The sequence below is a fragment of the Brienomyrus brachyistius genome, chromosome 17, assembly GCF_023856365.1.
Source record: "Brienomyrus brachyistius isolate T26 chromosome 17, BBRACH_0.4, whole genome shotgun sequence".
NCBI lineage: Eukaryota > Metazoa > Chordata > Actinopteri > Osteoglossiformes > Mormyridae > Brienomyrus > Brienomyrus brachyistius.
In genome coordinates this window covers 6834978-6855622 of record NC_064549.1, presented here as the reverse complement: position 1 = coordinate 6855622, position 20645 = coordinate 6834978, and the positions used below count along the sequence as shown (strand labels likewise).

At 38.2% G+C, this 20645-nt stretch overlaps 1 protein-coding gene across 2 annotated transcripts in view; it reads left to right on the top strand.

Moving 5' to 3' along the window:
* The first annotated feature begins 2817 nt into the window (after nt 1–2817).
* LOC125711971 (protein Smaug homolog 2) overlaps nt 2818–20645 on the top strand; it is a 32389-nt gene continuing 14561 nt past the window's right edge. For both annotated transcript variants that reach the window (XM_048981525.1, XM_048981524.1), the window contains exons 1-2: nt 2818–3348; nt 16368–16925. In XM_048981525.1, the coding sequence (XP_048837482.1) occupies nt 16730–16925 (196 nt within the window). In that variant the 5' untranslated portion in view covers nt 2818–3348; nt 16368–16729. The remainder of the gene's footprint in view (nt 3349–16367; nt 16926–20645) is intronic.

Genomic DNA, 20645 nt, shown 5'->3' with positions numbered 1-20645 from the left:
GTTACCACCCTTAATTTGCACTGTATGTTGTCTTGTCTTGTCAATTTGTACTGTTATGCTTGTGTCCTGTCTGCATTTATGATGTCGCTCTGTTTTGTCCTGCTCTGTGTTGCACCATGGTCCTGGAGGAACGTTATCTCATTTCTTTATATATGTCGGTGCCACCCCACCGAAAGCTCAAGGTAGGGGGGACGCGGGGGAATCTACAGCACCTCTAACTTTGTACAGTATTAATGCAATTAGTAAAATCATGTAAATGTATCATTATTTATTTGTATCGTTCTGAATGGAAATGACGGTTAGTCCTGAAAGGGCGCCATGCGAGGTAGACTCACCAGAGCACGTGCTTACCTGTGCTGTCCCGACATCTGCCTGAATTTACCTTGGAGTAAATTATGTGATCTTTTGTTGCCCATTTCCACACAGAGAAGGATGGCCTTCCCTTTCACTCTAGTTCATCCAAATGCTCCTTCTTCTCTCTGAGGGACTTTTTCCTTGCCTCCCTTGTCTCAGTCTTACTCTCGGAGGACCTTGGACCCTGACGTCTATAAAGTGCTTTGCAACAACACTCCTGGTTTAAAGCACTATAAATATAATTTATATATGGAGGTGGTGTGTGTGGGTTGGGATGCTATGCTGGTGATCGAAAGGTTGCTGGTTAAAATCCCAGGGTTGACTAAGTGATTTCACCATCGGGCCCCTGAGCTCCAAAGACGGTCTGACCTCGCCACAGTTTGGTGTTGCATTGGATAAAACTGTCTGAAAACTGTATGAATTAATATATAGATTGAATGTAAATTAAGCCACCTCACCTGCTAAGTGCTTCCACCATTGGGCCCCTGAGCTCCAAAGACTGTCTGACCTTGCCACAGTTCGGTGTTGCATTGGATAAAATTGTCTGAAAACTGTATGAATTAATATATAGATTGAATGTTTGATATGGATGGGCTGTAGAAGATTACAATGGGTTCCAGTCCTTTCAGCAAAGAACAGTAACTGAGACTACAGTGGACACACGCTTACTGAAACTAGACAGATGAAGATCGGAAAAATGTCACCTTGATCTGAAGAATCTCGATTTCTGCTGCAACATGCAGATGGTGAGGTCTGATTTTTCGCATGAATCCATGGGCCCACGTGCCTTATGTCAGTAGTTCCGGTCACTGGTGGTGGTATAATGGTGTGGGAAATGTTTTCTTGGCACACACTGGGTCCAGTAATACCAAGTGTCACCTACATACCACAACATAAATGAGTATAGTTACTATTTATGTACATTTCATTATGGCCACAATTTACACATCTTCTAATGCCTACTTCTAGCATGGTCATCTCAAACTGGTTTATGAACATGATGAGTTCAATATCCTTCAGTGGCTTAATCAGTCATTGGATCTAAATCCAATCGAGCACCATTAGGATGTGGAGGAGTGGGAGATTCGCAGCATCAATGTACGACTATGTGATACAATCATGTATGCATCGACCAAAATCTCTAAGAAATGTTTTAAGCATCTTCTTGCTGCAAAGAATTTAGGATGTTCTACTGGTGAGCAGGGCTGGGTTGGCCATATGGCACACTGAACATTTCTTACCCAGTGGGCGGATGGGTATTTGAGCCGGCGACAAAACGTATCACTCGGCAATAGTTATCATTCCCCCACCCCGCTGAAATTTTCTCCAAAGTCGAGGGCCGATTTTTAGTTCAAATCCAGCCTGCTGTTGAGTGTTCAAAAATATAAATAATAATTAAAAAATACCATAACTGGTATTTTGATATTTAGCATACTTGGTTCTGGGAGCCTGCACATGATGCAATGATTTATACAACATTCCTACGTTATGTACTATTCAAAGCTTTTGGCAAATGTGTAGTTGTGAAGAATACAAATTGTGCCCATATTCTGGCTACTTTACAATACTGCTGCTTCTTTCACATTCTGCCCAGTACCCTATAATCAGATTGAGGTCTGGGCTCTTTGTTCACCAAGGCAACAAATTGGATGTTATGAGCAAATCAAGATGTTTGCGCATTTCGCAGTAAACCCACATCTTTTTTGAGTCACAACGATGAATCGTGACGTTTTATTTATATAATGCGATATATTAAGGCAATGATTCGGTGAGAATGAAAACCAGCATGTGTAGTTTTATGCCCCTGATTTAATATGGTTCACCAATGTTTACACAGAATACTATTTGTCCTTCATATCTCACCAATACCTAGTCCCAGTACTGTAAAAAATACTATCACAATACAAAGATGACAGGCCATGTAATTTGGTAAAATACTTGACTTCCAGTCTTGCGAATGAATGGAAATGGAAAGTTGATTTATTATAATATTAGTTAGTCTGGGAGTCGGTTGTACCCACTGTAATATGCAGTAAATACGTGAACAGTGTAATTTAAATTGCTTGATAAAATAGGCCAAGCACGGCACGATTTGTTTTGTGCGATCTATTGAATTATTAGCTTGGGAGAGGCTAAAAGTTTGCAAAAAAATCTGCAACGGTCTGGCTTTCATACTTCTAACATTACATAATCACGAATTACTTATTCGTTCAAAACGTGTCCCTTATGAAAGACACGTACTAAGTTTCCCGATCTCCTGTAAATCCATCGATGAGAAGCCAAATGATGATCTGCTTGTGCAACAGACTTACTCACTCATCCAACTTCCATTACTCAAACGAATTTTTGCTAACGTTTATAAGCTCTTCGGTCGACATTTTTTCAGGGCGCGTCAATATATTTGACACCAGCCAATCAGAAGCTCTGAATCCTAGTGGCACCGCCCCAAACTTCGGAACGCTGCCCATACGCTGCTACGTATTGTCTCCGTTTGCGTCCTATGCGTCAGGTCTCAATTGGATTCGATTTTTTTAAGCTTTCTCCGTGTTTGTTTTATTTTATTTTTTATAAATGTTGATGCGTTTTAATTGTATGCATGGAATGACGGATCATTAGAATTATAATCATTAAATAAATGTAGGCCATGTTGGCCACTGTCTAAAACGTTCTTAAGGAAGCGATAGCTATCTGGCTATAAATTACTCTTCTGTATAAACAAATCAACTAGGGGAAACGGCAAGCAGGCAGACTAGTGAAAAATGACGGAGGAACTTTGGGGATCGTGAAAACAACACTACACTGCAGCTGGAAGAAGACCATAATCCTCCAGCAATAGTTTTTCTATATAGCAAAAAAGTCAGAGAACCTCACTGAATCCCTTTCATTTACTGGGAAAGCAAAGAGAACCACTAAAGGCCTAGATATTCCAGTGAGACCCCTGTTCCAGCAGGTTTTGCCGCTGTCTGGGTTTTGAGAGCCTCGACGCCACACCAGGTTTGTGCGCTATTTATTGATTAGAATTAGCCATTACTTGTTATTAACTGCCGAAGTTAAACACATAAACTGAGTTAAAGGGTTTTTCGGTAAATATCCTGACACGTATGCCGTGAATGTGAGAGATATGCATTGTTTTTAAATGACTAGTTGTTTTACAATCAGGTGGTTGAAGGATAGCTAAGTAGCTGGCTAGCTAACTGTGTGTGCTGCAGTTGCAGGCCAGTTACCTTGGTAGCAGTTATATCTGGATAAGATTTACTCGCTTATATTTGTGTATTAGAAATGATGCCGTTTAAACAAGCAGCATTTGTTAAGAGCCTAATTTAATAGATGCCCACGTAACTGTAGAGGACCATCTTTATGTAGCAGGCCAGGTTGCTAATCAGGTTTGGTAAATTTGCTTATGATGTGCAGTACATTGTGAACTACTTGGTCGGCTGTGAGGGGAAAAAAAAGTTGAAAAGACATGCAGATAACTTAAAGCAGATGAATGGAAAAGCCAAAACGTTTTTTCCCACCCGGTTTTGTGTCTAAGCTTTGCTTAAAATGCTGTGCGATGTTTCTTTAGCAAGCTATCTAGCTGGCTGGGCTACCCACGTTGTTAAACGCAGAGCGTTAGCTAGGCAGCTAGTTAGCCAGTAACATGTAAAGCGCTTGCATGGGGAAAACGCCTTTATATGCAATCCGTTGTCGTGCATAGTCGAAAAAATGATGGGTCGTCAAGTATTTTTATACCTGGATTGTTGTTGCCGTACGTATAAATAGGATCTGAGTCATTGTCTGTCTGAAATGTTCTAAAATTTACATCGCGCATCACTGTGTGAACATTATCGGCGTTACTTTACCATTTGGCAGTATCCTGCATCATGCACTTTTTGGGAAAGGCAATCTTCTGTACAATTTATGAACATAGATGACAGCTTGTAATGCAACTTAAAAAAACTGAACAGTGCTGTCAAATCTTTTGAGTGATAACGAAACATACGCATGACAAAATTTGAGCCGGACTGTGAAACACAAGGGTGTGTGTGTGTGTGTGTGTGTGTGTGTGTGTGTGTGTGTGTGTGTGTGTGTGTGTGTGTGTGTGTGTGTGTGTGTGTGTGTGTTTTTTTTTTAAAGTAAAGCCTTAACCGTACATTTACGACCATTTCAGTTCGTCCAACATTATAATTTGTCTGCCTTCCATGGGACTCATTATTAAAAGCAGTTGAAGAAAACTTTGTGAAGTTATGAAGCATTATCTGGATTTGTGAATGTTTTGCTCTTTGATCTTTTATGTTACGATCTCAGTATATTTATTCAAATTATTATTTAACAAGCATGTGAAACATTATACATTGCACATATTTTTTAACAAATTCGGTAAATAAGGTAATTTTTGTAAAAACTAAATGAATCCTTAGAATTGGTAACTAGTGGAACCTTTTTATTGGTAATAACCTTAACCAAATGGTTTCTGTGGCCAGTGCAGTGGTGAGGGGGTACTTTGGGCCATTACTCTATACAAAATTGTTTCAGTTCATGTACAGATTTGCGATATCATGCTGTCACATTTCTGTGGGATTGAGGTCATAGAATTTGAATTGACCATTGAAAAAAAATGTTTTTTTTTTTCTATTTGAGCCGCTGTGCTTTCTTTACTCCTGTATTTTTGGATCTTTGTCACATTTCGTGACCCAGCCTCTCTTGAGTTTTAGATCACAGGCAGGCACCCTGACATACTTGTGTAGAATTTCCAGTTTCAACTTGCAAATCACTGGTCTCACAATGATTGTAAGCCATCCAAACCCTGAGGCACAGAGCAGGCCCACGCCATTACACTCCTTCCACCAAACTTCGCAGTTGGAATAAGACTTGGAGCTCTACATTTTTTTTTTCTCCAAATAGAATATTGTGTACATTAACCAGAAGGTTTTTTTGTGTATCGTCTTTCCACTGAACATTGCTCCAGAAGTGCAGTGAATCATTCAGGTGGTCTTGAAATGCGGAGCAATTTTTCCGCTGCCCCCCCCCCACATGAACAGTGCTCTTCCTCAGTATTTTTCTGAACATGGATTCATGAATATGGATGTTATGAAGTGCAAGAGTTGGCTACCCAGTGTTTGCTTTCTCCTTGTAGTTCTTTGTCAGTGGTTTTGAAAATTTTATGGTGCGCCTTTTGAAATGATCTTTGTAGGACACTCTAGCAGCGCTGCTGAATTTCTTCCATTTGTAAACTGCCTGGCTGTGGACTGATGGAAACCCAAGTCTTCCAGTGATATTATACTTGGAAAAGTGCAGGTAACAAAAATTGTATGGCTTTTTGATTTTTATATGGCGCATTAATGGAACACAAGTTACCCTTTTCTCATCATCCTTGAGGTTCACTTACTTTGCTTTTCAACGAGCTTTTATTGGTGTAACGATTTGGTGTAAGATGACACAGATGATGGTTAGTGAGGAGACCAGACAGTTAGAGTCGCACCTCCATCCCAAAAGTACAAAGCACTTTGGCTGTGCTTCCACAAAGAAATTAATATTGAACATTAAAACAATAGCCAAACATCTGTACAGACAAGCAAACTGTGGATTGCGGATTCTAATTAACTTTTCAGAGTCAAGTGAGGTTTGAATACTGAGTCCAAGTTAGTACTTTTTTAGACTTTAAAAGTATCAGTAATTCTTGAAAATAGTGAATAGCCTGCTTGTTTTCTTTGATCACATTTGTTCAGTAAAGATATGACAATGCAAAATGTGTGTTTGTTAAATGAGACTTGTGATTTTGATGATCGAAATTCAGAATTCCTTAGGATACATACATTTTTCCTCACAATTTCAGGTTTGTTCTAACATCGATTTTGTAGTCCGGTAAATCTGTGCCATTTTTATTACTAATGTATATGTATAAATATAATTAGAACTTTATTTGTATTGCATTCTTACAGGATAACAGAGCGTAGTGGAGTGGTTAACTGTACTTTGCTGTTATGGCCAGAGTTCTGTAGTTATTGAATATATTTGGGCATTGTCAGATACCAGTCTTGATCCTTATTGTGTTTCAGCAATATCTAACATTTATGAAAATGGATAATTGCATGATTTAAAGCCAAATGTGAGACAGAATACTCTAAGCTTGTTTTTGCCTTTTGAAATTCTTTCTTAATATGTCCTTTTTATATTCTGTCCCGGTGTTGTTGTTTTTGTTTCAATAATAAGTAAAAGAATAATTTATGTAAAAGATGGCTGGGTTGGTAATTTCTGAATTATTCCTCTACATGAAATTTGTGTTTAGGGATAATTTAACTGAGCCGCTATTTCCATTATATGAGTATCTGATCTCTTTCTTTCTTTTTTTTTTTTTTTTGAGTAATTTCACAAACCCAGGACATATCGTGTGAAATGTTTGACATTATGTTGTCTATAAACATTGTGTAGGCAACATATGGTCTGTTATTATGAATGTCTGCCCTTTAAGAAATTCAGTTTAACAGCCAACAGTCCTGCTGCAACAGCATTTAATTAGAAAATTTGTGTTGTCTAACTAGGAAAGGATATTTTGTTAGGCTTTGGTGTTAACACACAATCCTTGACACAGATCGCCTTTCCAGAAAAGAAACTATCACTAAGTTGGCGCTTTCATAAACAATATCACATACTAATTAATTTGGCAAAGTTGAAATGCCCTTAATGTTTTCTGAAATGTTCCTGTGGATGTTCAGTTTTATCTGTAAGTAGAGAAGCACCAGTGGCACTGGCTAACTATCGGTATTGGCCGATATAGGAACAATCGGCCTATGGTTAAAAATGAGCCGATATTTACTGCCAGTAATTCCCATTAAAATGCTGACCCGTTTTGCTTTGGACACCCACATACTAAACAGATATGGAAATATCTGCTGAGTGGAATCATTAAAACGTTATGGAAAATGCTACAAATGCATTTTGCAAACATTGCTGTGCTGAAATTTCACAATGAGGATCTACTGATAAATATTTCAACACAACAAATTTGATTCACCTTAAACCAAGAGTGAGGAGTATGAAGAGTTTCTGAAAAACAGATCTGTTCTAATAAAGAAGGCTGCAGTAATGCCAAATAATGCTAGTCTGTCAATAATGCAATCGTTTATCAAAAGAGAATTTAGTGCAGACAATGCAAACTCATAATATATTGGAAAATTGTGGAATTTATCGTACTTGATGATTATTATGAATGTGATGCAGTGTAAACCAGCTATAGTGATCATGGATATAGTGACCAACTGCAAATACTGTTTAAATAATTTCCTTATAGTAATCAAATAGTCTGCTTACAGTGTTCATTTCAGGTCTTTTGAAATATGACAACATATGGAAAAATTAAAACTTAATTTTTTCTTTATTTTTCTTTGATTGCCCTACTTTGCCTTGTGGTAACCTGTGTGCTTTTAACTAGCTACCTGAGGCTAATGCGGCCTGTACAGAGGACATGACCAGGAAAAAGACAAGTCATTTTCTGTCAATGACAAACAGACTCATCAAAGCTTATGATAAACCACCAGAAATGAGCCACTGAGATGCAGCAACAAAATTACAATATGCGTTTTGAGACAATGTAACGTTGTGAAAATGTGCTATATAAATACAATTGAATATTTTGTGCTGTATTATAGCATATTTGAATTATGCACAGTTAACTAATTTAATTTGTACAGTGCTGTACTTTTGAAAAGTGTTTTGAAATAGCTGTACTGTTTTGAAATCAATAAAACAAAGTAAATGCATTTTTGGTTTCTGTAAAAAAAAAAAAAAAAAATCATCCTTGCCTTATTGTATTTAGAGAGAGATGCACATTTTGCTTTCTTCCATAACAGCTCTTTTTAGTTGCATTGTGATTTCATAATACAGTAAAATCCCGTTATAACGGACTTCAAGGGACCGTTATACCCAAAGTCCGTTATATCCAGAGTTGCTGGATGCCCAGAACACAACTACAGGACACCATTTACTCATGCCACACCCCAGCAGACACACTTATGGTATAGATTATTATATTGTACATGTAGTAATCCATTTTTACCTGACCAGATGCGTGACTATTAATAATCCCGAATACGTATCTGCGCTGGATATCACCGGCACGCCACGTGCCTTGTAGGCGGAACCTGCATGCCCATTATAGCCGATCAAAACTACAGCTAAAATTGGCTAATTGTTTGTCTGTTATAAGCGAAATTCTGTTATGCGAGTCCGCTATATCCGATGCTTTTTCTACATGTTCTTAAAGGCGCGGTCGGGACCAGCAGACCTCATCCGTTATAGACGATATTCCGTTATAAGCGAGTCCACTATAACGGGATTTTACTGTAGTTGATTTTAAACACCCCATTCTTCCAGCTCAGAGATCAACCTTCATGTGATTTATATATATATTTTTTTTTTTTTTGTACAGTCAATCACTTGCTATTTTCCATTCCTGTCCCATAGCAGATAGAATGATTCCATTTCTTATGTCTTTTGGACTTCAGTTAGCTTATTCTGATCTTTGGTGTATTACATACTGGCCTTGCCTTTTATCTTCGTTCCACACCCTGTTTGCTTATTTATCTTTTTATTTGGAATTTTTTGTCCCCTCCTGCCAGGCGTGTCGTGATGTTGTGCTGTACCTCAGCGAGGAATGGTTCTGTCTTCTCTTGTTGTGGAAGTGTGGTACTAGGGATGGAAACAGGGAGCTCCACCAGGTCAGAACTAATGTAGAGTATGCATAGGAATGCTTATATCCAGTTGATTGACTACTTTTGAATGCTTGTTTTTCTTCTAGCCTTCATCTTTCGGACTCTGCGGAATCTATAGTAAGCATGAGGCTTTGATAAGAGGCCAGTTGTCACAGGAGAAAACTGTTTTTGGTACTCTTAAGTCATGCATAATGTGCTTTAATTTTGTTTTTAGATTAAAGGCTTTGTATTTTAGCTGAACTGTTCTTGCATATTGATTGATTTGTACTCTAAAAAATTAAGTACAGATTATGCAGTTAACATAAATGTCTACTAACTCACTATTTCCATGGTTAAGCTGATTCAGTTGCTCCAATTTATGTTTTTGTCTAGGGCCGCTGCGATCAGGGCTTTTGGGGCCAATTGCCAGTCACTTGAATCAAAATTGGCCAATACTAATTGTTGATAATGGGGGGGGGAGGGATGTTCCATTTAAAGTATAACTTCAGCTTTAGCTGTTGGCAGTTATCACGGCTAGCTTTCTCCTTTACTATTGATGCAGGGTAACGTTAAGTATTAAGCTATTCTGGTTATCAATGGCTTCATGATTACAGTGACTGCACTGCTGATTAAACTATAGTTTTGCAGCTCTTCTCAGGTCACATGGTTCAATGTGGATTTACTACCAAACTTATGGCAAAATATCTTAAATTTTTTTGTGGTAATTTATTTGCCTGAAAATAAAACCTTTGTCTAGTGACATTTTGACATGCGCTTTTAAGTGCTGCTATCTTCACTTTTTGTCTCCGTCATGTTGAATTGCTTATCATTGAAATAAAATTAAATTTCTTTTTGTTGATATTGACATATTTATATATATATATATATATATATATATATATATATATATATATATTATACACATACACACACACACACACACACACCCTTATTACGCTCACCCGGTCTCTTTGTCCCTAAAGTGTGAGGTGTACATGGGGCATTGCAAAAACTACCAGTATATGTAATGTTTGCCAAATTTAGCTTGTCTTGTGGATAAAAAATGACAATGGATTTTGATCACTGGACACTTATGAGAGGTGTGGGTGCTTTCTATACAAGTAGATAAACTGGAAGGCATGTTTTGCTTGGCATCCTTTATGAAACATTATACAATATTTGTATGTTATTTCGACTGGAAAATGATTGAAATTGTATGAAAGTTTAACATTCCTATGTACATTTCTCAAATGATTTTTAAATAAAAATTAAGGAATTAAGTTTTAGCATGCTCCAATTGAAAATAATGACTTCTGGTTTGTAAAAAAGATGGAAACAATTTTGTTGTATTCAATAGAGGCCTGCACTGTTACGGTTATTTGTGGCTTGACTTATAGCCTATATATGCTAACTAAAGATCCAAGGTATGTATCAGTTTTTTCTGAAAGTCCCACGTACATAAAATCAATTAAAAAAAATTTTTTACAAATGTGTACATAAATGTACTAAAAGGTTTTAGTTCATTTGACAGATATGTCTAATCGTTAAACTTTATACAATTTCTAAAAAGGAAACCAATGAGTTGTTCATTTTAAGAAATTTGGCTTTTTTCTATTTGTTTCTATTGCTCTTGAAGACTAAAGTATTTCTTATCCAATTACTCGATTAATTGATGAAATAATCTATAGAATACTCGATTACTAAAGTAATCGATAGCTGCAGCCCTAATTCACTTTGGTTCTTTTTAGCTGTTTTACTGGAAACAATTGCCATGCAGTCTTCATAGAACAATATGACATGATGACATGTTCTTTCCTCTAATGTGCTTTTGTATTTAATTATAGTAAAACTGAGTGACACACATTGAACTTCTGGTTTGACTTGATCTGTTGGTGCCATTATTAGTATTTGAAACAACAGGAAATTTCAGCCAGCAAAGTTCCTTTTGTATTGAGGGGGGGTGTGGGATAAATGTTTGATTAATAAGGCCCCTTGTGTTATAGAAGAATGAAAATCTTATGCAAAGTTAATTAATGGTTACTTATTTTGCCTATGTCATTTCCTGGCACTGATTTGAAAGACTGGTATTTGGGAAAATGTCGTAAGATTAATTTATGATAGATGTATTATTATTGATAACAGTAAAATGCGTTATCTCCCCATATTCAATTTTGAGCCAAAGTTAATTTTCAAAGATTAGAATTGTTGACCCAAATGCCTATTATTACTGTTAAGATTTCTTAGTTGATGCTAGTAATCAGGAATATACAAGTGTTGATACACTAATTAAGCAGAAAAGACTACAACTGATACAGAAAACATGTTCCTTTAACTAGAACAGCTAGTAGTTTTGTATGCTACCACAGTGTATTTCTGAGTTAACCTGTATAACCTGTGAATGGTAGCAAAAGACCACTGAATGAGTGATTTACGAACTGTGGTTTTCAGCTACATGAAACATTTCATCAATTGTAATGTAGAAGACTAGTACTCCCTATATCTGCTAGCTTTCTGAACCGCACAAGATGTAGAAAAGTATGAAAAAAAAAAATAGGGAATGCTGTCCATGAAATGTTTCTCAACGCAAAGCTTAGGTTTACCAACACCCTAGTTCTGTCCTTTCTGAAGAATTTTTTTCAAATGACTTGCTTGGGTATTGTGGATTTAACAATCCGCACACCCTTGTTGAATGAGCAGGTTCGTCACGCTATTCCCGAAATCAACATAACATCAGACATTTTTGAATTTTTTATTTTTTATGTGATCTTACAACCAATGACATTTTAAGAGGAGACAGTTACCATGATGTTATTTTGACCTACAAAGCCCTGGTAGCTTAAGTGTTCACACTCATCACCACACACCTTTTGCATTTACTTCAGCAGTAGGTCTATCTGCTTTCTCACCTTGACTTTGAAATTGTAGCAAACTCTTCATTTTGCAGCGTATGAGGGTTTGAGGCCTGACCTTTGACTGGGTTTTGTGGTAGAATCCAGCAATTGGGCTAATTTCATTGATGAAACTGACATTTTTCATTTTTTTTTTTAATCACAAGAGGATAAATAATTTGATACCAAAAACTATGGCAAAATGTACTGCCACTTTCATTGACAAAAATGAGAAGTGTCAGGAAGAGAGGAATTTGACACAGGTCCAGTCAGAAGTAGTATCTTTAGGTAGCATTGATTGTAGTTGTGCATTATCTAAGCAACTTTAAGCCCATACCAAACATTTGAACTCTCAGGGGTTTTGCGAACCATTAAAGTCAAGCACAAATATTTTCCTTAGACCAGCGATTCTTAAGTTTGGGTTGCGGCAAGTTCTGAAAGGGTCACATGGCATTTTAAGCATTTTAAAACCAGCACACTCTCATACTGATCCACAATCAGATTTCCCAGCCCCAATCCTAGAATTAACTGGATTCTAGGTCTGTAAATGCTTAGTTCAAAACTAGTGAACACTCAACCAATCCAAGAAGCCAAACCACAGATGCTTAACGTTAAATTCACTTACACATCCAGTCAGATTTGTGCATCTAGGCATTGAATGGCGGAAAACTGCAGAGTGCACTGTGAGCCTGATCATAGCGTTAATTTAGACCTACACTTGATATAGGGTCATGGCTGAGCTGGCATTGTATAAAATTGGGTCACAGTGGCTCAGAACCACTGCCCTAGACCATCTTGCCTGCCTACGCCACAGCCCAGGCAAGTGGAACATATGGGAATCCAGTACCAGCCAGAAATTTTCGCAAGTCATAAAATTTTTGTTGTGCATATTATTGCTTCTCCTCTTATTTAACTTTGCAGGGTCATTCTGTTCTTGGTCTTGTTCCTGTGGTGACGCATTTTCTCCACTTATTGATGATGGTCGTCACAGTGCTCCATGGTGCACCTGATGCCTTTGATACACTTCTGTTCCCCTTGATGGGCGCCTTTCTAGCAATATGATGTCGTAGGCATTTTAGCACACGTGGAACCAGGGTGTTGTATGCATTTATCATTCTATTAGTCTATTTTGAATGTTGTTGGTTGGTTGGTCACATTTCGGATGTCAGTTGTCTGACATGATTTATCTTGATTTTTTTTATTTTTTTTTTACCTCAGTCATTTTTATGTGGAGAGCATTTCATTGTTACAATAGTTTTTTTTTTTATTTATTATTATTATTTTTTATGTTTGTCTGTGTGTCTCATGGCGAGCAAGATGGGATAGGCAAAGAGAATTCCTCTACAGGGATTAATAAAGTATCACGGCTACTTTTGCTGCTGATTGTTCCTTCGTTTTAAGGTTCAACATTCTTTTATTGCTCCTTAGCCTGGTTGGTGATATTTCTGGTCCTTCCACGCAGTGAAAAGATCAAACCCATACAACACAACATCTTTCGGAAAGGTGCATTTCTCATTAAACCCACAGTTGGAAGTGCGGATAAAGTAAACACAATACGGTGAATGCTGAAAAACGATTTGAACAACCACTGCAAAACTACTTATCATGGATATGGGGTGCAATGGAGCCTGGATTACAAGTATATGCTTGAACAATGAGATTATATTAATAATGCAAAACTGCTATATTGTGTGCATTGTTCATTTAATGCTCATGGGGGAAAAGTGGTTAGTTTTTGGAGTTAAGCACTTTTTGATGTCGATATGAAAAAAGCTTTGGAAGCATTTTGGAAGGCAGCATCCCCTCGCTGGGGAAAGCAAAAATTACAGAGGAACAGGTTGACTGAAATTGCATATGGGAATAGTATCTAATGCTGTATTAAAACAGTAGTTTATGTACTGTGCCTTTTATCTGCTTAGTGTTTGCTTTAGTACTCTAATATTGCTCTAACAATACTCAAAATTCTAATCTTCAAATAACTTTCTTCTTGCAGAAGCTGTATCAGGAAATGTTTGTTTCCATAGACACTCTACATGTGCGATGGCATGTTCCTTGCTCTGGAAATATTTTCTGCTTAAAATTGTAATATAATTTATGCATAATCCACCATCCATGTTTTTTTTACAAGTATTCGACAAATTTGGTTCATCCAGCTGTTTCCTGCTTATAAAGCACCTCTATGTTGACTACACCTGTGTGGAAGAGCAAAACCCATTTAATCTAAATCAGTGACTCTGCTTAATAGGGGTGTAAAAATGTACCGTGGCACAATGTTTTGCAATTCAAAAATATGGCGATACGCATGGTAGGGGTGTAACAATGCACCTTGGCACAAAATCAGTTATTAATGTTAACACAAGAGGGCACAATTGGCATAATCTCAGTTTTGCTTTGAGATTTTATTTTTGCATTTTGCACTGGAGTCTGTCTATCACTGGGATCTCATTCATATCGATGATTTGCATTAATAACATTTATTTCTTCACTTTTTTCTTAGCACATATTAATCAAGTTCTGTGCAGAGGAAAAGTGTCGAACTGCATCTATCAATTTTTTAAGAATATAAGAAATTTATAAACAAGAGGAGGCCAGCCCATCAAACTCATTTGGGAAGAACTTAACTAATAGCTCAGAGTTGTTCAAATCAGAGTAGATAAGATTTTAAAGAACCCAGGGTTTTAGCTTGTGCTACACTAGCAGGAAGACTATTCTATACTCTAACTGCACGCTGTGTAAACAAAGGTTTTCTCAAATTCATTTTAAAATGTTCTGCTAATTTCCACTTATGGCAACGAGTTCTAGTATTTAAACTAATATTGAAATAGCCATTTGGCTGTACAGCATCCAGACCTGTTAGAATCTTATACACCTGGATCATGTCCAACCTTAGTCTCCTTTGCTCGAGACTAAACAGATTCAGCTCAGCTAACCTCTCCTCATAAGACATTCCTCTAAGACCAGGAATCATTCTTGTAGCCCTACATTACATCCTTTCCAAGGCAGCAATGTCATTTTTAAGGTATGGTGACCAAACTTGCACATAATATTCTAGGTGGGGTCTTATCAAGGAATTATATAATCATTGCATCTCCTCCCTTGACTTAACCTCCACACACACAGAGATGTAACCCAACATCCTATTGGCCTTTTTTTATTTTTTCCCCACACTGGTGAGAGTGAGACTTGGAAGCATCAATATATACACCGAGATCTTTCTCATAATCAGCTACCTTTATTTCAGTGGAACCCATAAAATATCTGTATTTTATATTTCTGCTCCTTGCATGGATTACCTTACATTTATCTATGTTAAATTTCATCTGCCAGGTATCAGCCCAGTCGCTAATTAAATCAAGATCCCGTCATAGCCTCCATACTGCTACACCACCCACCTTTGTGTCGTCTGCAAATTTAACCAGTTTACTGTATATTTAATGTAAATTAGGAACAATAGTGATCCTAAAATTGAACCCTGCGGTACCCCACTATGAACGCAGGCCCACTGTGACATTGTGCCTCTAATAACTACCCGTTACTTACTGTCTGTTAACCAGTTTTCGATCCAAGCTGCTACAGTTCCTAAAATCCCTGCAGCTTTTAGCTTAAGCAAGAGCTGTCTGTGGGGGACAACATCAAAGGTCTTCTGGAAATCTAAGTAGATCATATCATAGGCTCTTTTGTGATCAATTTTTGTATTAATATTAGATTTACATATCAGTTTGATTTATTTCATTTTCTGGTAGTCTACATTATATATTTTACTGTAAGAGGACAGTATTTAATGAAGTTTCAAAGTTGTGTTTAAAGAGCATATGTTCTTTAATAAAATTACAATGACAAATAACGTTGAAAATAAGCTGCTTGGTATAACTGCTGCATACATTTGTTTGTCTCGCAAACTAACTTAAGTTTGTTCTAAATGCTCTTTAGTTAGATTTATTATTTATGTGAAATATCTGTTTTATATTTTTCTGGTATATTTTTTATCTTTAATGCACCAGGGGGACCTGTGTGGAACGACATTTCAATACACTGTATATTGTGTATATTGTATTGACAATAAACCAATCTTGAATCTTTCGTGTTTGTCGTGCTGTGGTATCATGCCAAAATCAAGTTTGATTTTGCGTATTTCACATACATAACCATTCCCACTTGTGTGCAAACATGCCAGACATCTGACTGTTTTGGCCATTGATGACTGGTTTGATTTGCATTACTTGTGTCACTATTTTCTGTAGTTGGTATTTTGAATATTTTTTCCTTATCGATCTTTGACCCACCTACGTTCTCTCAACATTTTTTTTCCAGTTCTCCTTTTGGTACATCTTTTTAATTACATAGTTTATTTTTAGTTCTTCATGGTCAGATACTGATCCGAGACTGAAGAATTCTGCTTGCTGGTGTGAATTTGCCTGTCGACAGTGTGAATTCATATATTCTTTCTTTTTTCCAGAGAGTTGTGGCCGTACTTCTGCATGGAAGAAGATTGCATGGAATTCTGCAAGGATGTTCTGAAGAGGACTGTTTGACTGTTCATGAATTCGTCACTTGGATTGCCGCAAAGCCAGCCCATACTTCTCTGCACATTTCTACACCTCATCTTGCCTTGCAGCCCCCTCCCCCCCACACACACATCAGCCTCACTTATGATCATGTAAGGGTTTAGCAGACCCCGAACGGACAGGATCTGGTATCATTTTGGTACAGCTGCTGACGCAGCAGATCGGCAGGGTGTGAGTCGGCGTTTACCCCAGAGTACCCGAGGGATCCTTGCTCCCTGTGAGTGCCAGTCCGGGCCCTCTAAGTGGATTAACCATGATGTTCCGAGACCAGGTGGGAGTCCTAACTGACTGGTTCAAAGGCTGGAATGAGTGTGAGCAGACCGTGGCACTCCTTTCTCTCCTGAAGAGGGTGAGTCGCACCCAGGCTCGCTTCCTGCAGATCTTCTTGGAGCACTTGCTGGCAGATTGTACAGAGATCCACATTCTAGAGGCTGAGGCCAATAATGCAGGTAAAAGTGAAACGCACAACCTCCATTTTTAATGATTTTTTTCCCCCCTCTTTTTCTGCTATATATGGATTTTGATTAATTGGTAAAAGAATATGGTTAGTGACTGAAATTTTATGTATTATAATATTTCCATTATGGCAGCATAGTTAAATGATATGATTCATTATTATGAGATAAAAAGATTGAATGGAAACTGCGTACCTGCACAAAGGCAGATGTAATAGAAATTTACATGTAATCAATGCGGCTCCCTGCCCGTTAAAAGGAAAATGCTTGGCTTTGTCTGCTGTTTTTGTTTCAAAAATATTGTTTGTAATCTTTCATACTGCCGTGGGCAATTCTAATTTGGAGCAGAACATGTTGTGTAGAGCCTACTGGGCCGTGACATTAGTATGATGATGCTGAAAGTAACTTTTTGCATTGTTGAGTAAATTACCGTCATGGACCAGCAGTAAGTTGCACCTCATTACCTTGGAGTTTGACTCGCATCTTCACTCTGCAAATGAGGAGTTTGCATGTTTTTACTGCGTAAAGGAGTTTCCTTTGGGTTCTCTGGTTTTCCCCCTGCACAAGTGTTGTTCACCCCCCCCCCCCCCCCCCATCTACTCTTTAATTTTTGCAAGTGGTTCTTTAGCCTATGCAGCATGTGACTGACTATAGACCCACTGCTATAAGCTATTGGAAGACAGAGGAAGTAGCCATCTTTGTAACAGTCACAAGTATAATAAATGCCTGGGAATCTGTGTCGGCAGTCGCTACTAATCACAGCACTATTTAAATCGCAGCAGGACTGAACTACTGCGTTTTCGTATTCCCTGAATGAGGAATCCTTATGGCTTTCAGACTGGGGTAGTGCCACAGACATTAATCTCAATAACTCAAAAATTACTTGATGGATCTTGAAAAACTTTACAATTGTATTGTATGGGTGGAACTGATCAAATTTGAGATGACTCGCATCAAAAAAAATTGAAGCGGCACCATTAGGTGGTACCAAAGAGTAGGGTAGTCGTAGAGGCACATCTCGTTAGTGTGGTAATGCAAAAATTATTTGTTAGGTCTTTTGCATACAGGAGCTGTTTAGGAGAAGGTCTGGAATGGATTTCATTTTGAGACAAGTTATACAAAAATGGCGGCTGCAGCAGGAAGTAGCAGCAAAGGAAGGAAAGGGTGGCTGCAAAAGACATGTGGTCTTGTGAACATGGTAACTAAAAGTATTTGATAAATCTTGAATTTACAAGTTCACAGTAGCATGGATGGAAGATCTGTGTCTTTCATTTTAAGATGCACTGCATGAAAGTTGAAGAGGTGTCACTTAGCCACTGATGCAGATCTGGTAAAACTGATTGCAATATCACACAAAGTTGGATTTTAATAAAGATTTCTTTGGAAAGGTGGGGAGAGTGTGGGGGTAGATATTGTAGAGGGGGTGTGGGACAAATAGGAATGGGGGTAGGTGGGCTACTATTTGGGTAATATATTGTCTTTCTGACAGCATCTGCTTACTAAAATATATACAGACAATTATTAAAACACCCAGCTTTTATTTTACTGCCAAGATGTCCATTTGGGAATGTTGCCATTCATTCCTGAACTGTGTAGCAGGATATTGGACTGTTCAAGATGGATGGAGGAGTTAGAAATCTTCTGTCAGTAGCGTCTCTTAAAGGTTCTGTGATGTTGATCTTCTGACTGGGAATGGCCCAAGTTCTTAATTACTCTTGAATTTGTTTAGCATTGTATGGAGAAATTATTTTGGAACAGGAGTGAACAGTATGTGCCTCTCATTCTGTAAAATGTCCCAATTCCTTGGCCATTTATAAGACTATGCAAAAAATTTTGGACCTGACATTTATAGAATGTCTACCATAAGATGGTTGGCCACTAAGCTGGTGGTGAAGTAAATAGTTATTATTGTCACACCACAGTACACAGGGCTCAACTACGAAATGTGTTTTCCATAACGCAAATATGACATCACGACACAGCAGGGGGGCAGCTAATTCAGCGCTTTGGGAGCAGTGCTTTTGGGGGTGGTACCTTGCTCAGGGCACCTCAGTGTCACCCTGATGGTCAGGGATTCCAATCGGCAATCTTTCTGTTTACAAGTGCACTTCCCTGTCCATTAGGCCACCACGGCACACACTCTGGCCATATCAATAGACATAGTTGGCTGACGGCTTTGTCCAAATGTATCCCTGCCTGGATGTAAAAAGAGAAGCGAATGATCCATATCCTGAATTTTGTGTCTGCATTGGTCTGTGGCACGAGTAACTTTTGAATGACAACACTGCTGCGAGTCCTGGCGCTGTGAAGCTTGTGACTTAATGTTCCGTTGAGACTTTATCACAGGGTGTGTTGATTCACTACTTTTCTAATTTTGATGATATAAGCATCCATCTGTCACCGTTGGTGATATTTGACTTTATGCTGTTTGACTGTGTTTGAAATATGCTGTGATTTTTCAGACACTTCTTGATTTTTTTCTTTTTTTCTCCTCCTCCCCTGGTGCACCAGACTCACTGTTTGACCCCTTTGGAACTCTTTATTTGCCCCATGTTGTTTTGAAAACGTGTGTCAAAGTGCTGAATTGCCATACCTAGATTCTGGCTGATGCAGCTAGCTGGTAATTAGCATTCAGCTTAATATGGCTTTAAAAAGGGGAATAACTGCAGTCTACTGTATGGCTGTTCTTTCCCTGAAGTCTGGGTTTGGGCTCACTTCTCCACTGTGGAGGTTTTGCTGATCCAATCAGACTCCCCTAATGTTCCAAGGATGCTTCTCTCACTGTGCTGGGCCTTCTTCCCTAATTAGTGGTTCCCTCTCTGGTGTGGAATCCTAACAGGTGGCTGCTGTCCTTGGTACTGCAACCTGTGCACCTGTCAGCCAGCTGAAGCAACAGATGGGCGGGGGGGGGGGCGGTCCTGGAGGCTCGGTCGTGACGTGTCTCTCTGCATGTATATAAGAGCGTGAGTGTTTTTATTGTAGATTTATTACGGTGATTATGTTCGCACATATCACCTTTTTCTTGCGGTAAGATTGCTCTTTGCAGTTGTCTAAATGTTAATTAATTAATCTCATGTGGAGTGCCTTACTGCTGTCTGATTCAGAGCTGCCCATGAAGTCGTTCAGCAGAACTGTCCTGTAAATTCCAGTGGTAGCTCTCATACTTTTGACTCTTGCTCGGAGTTTTGTTGAAGCCAAGCAAAATATGTCTTTTATTGGCAGCCCCTGGTTTAAGAACGTCCGATTGCCATAAAGTCTGTTATATTTCGGGTTAAATACAATGGTTTTTAATAACGAATGGACACACTACTTTGCGATACATTGTGCAGTTTCATCGGTTGGTTGGCTCAATGGATGGTACCATATGTTGTTACTTTTACTACTACATCATTATTAATAGTAATAATATACAATGTCATTATTTTTCCGACTTACCTGCAAATTCGATTTAAATTTAAATACAGAGCTTGTTGGTAACCTGGGGACTGCCTGTAAAATTGTTGCTAATCACCACAGAAATGTTAAAACTGTGTTAAATGGCTTGTTGATGAAAGTAGACACACACCTAAAGAGTTGATCTCTTTTTAGCACGTGGTGCCTCTGAACTTGTGGGGTTCATGGTGATCCTGTATTGGGCAAGCAGTGATGGATGGCGGTCATGTCAGTGACTTGTGACACTGAAACAAAGTATTACCTCAGAAATGTCTATTTGTG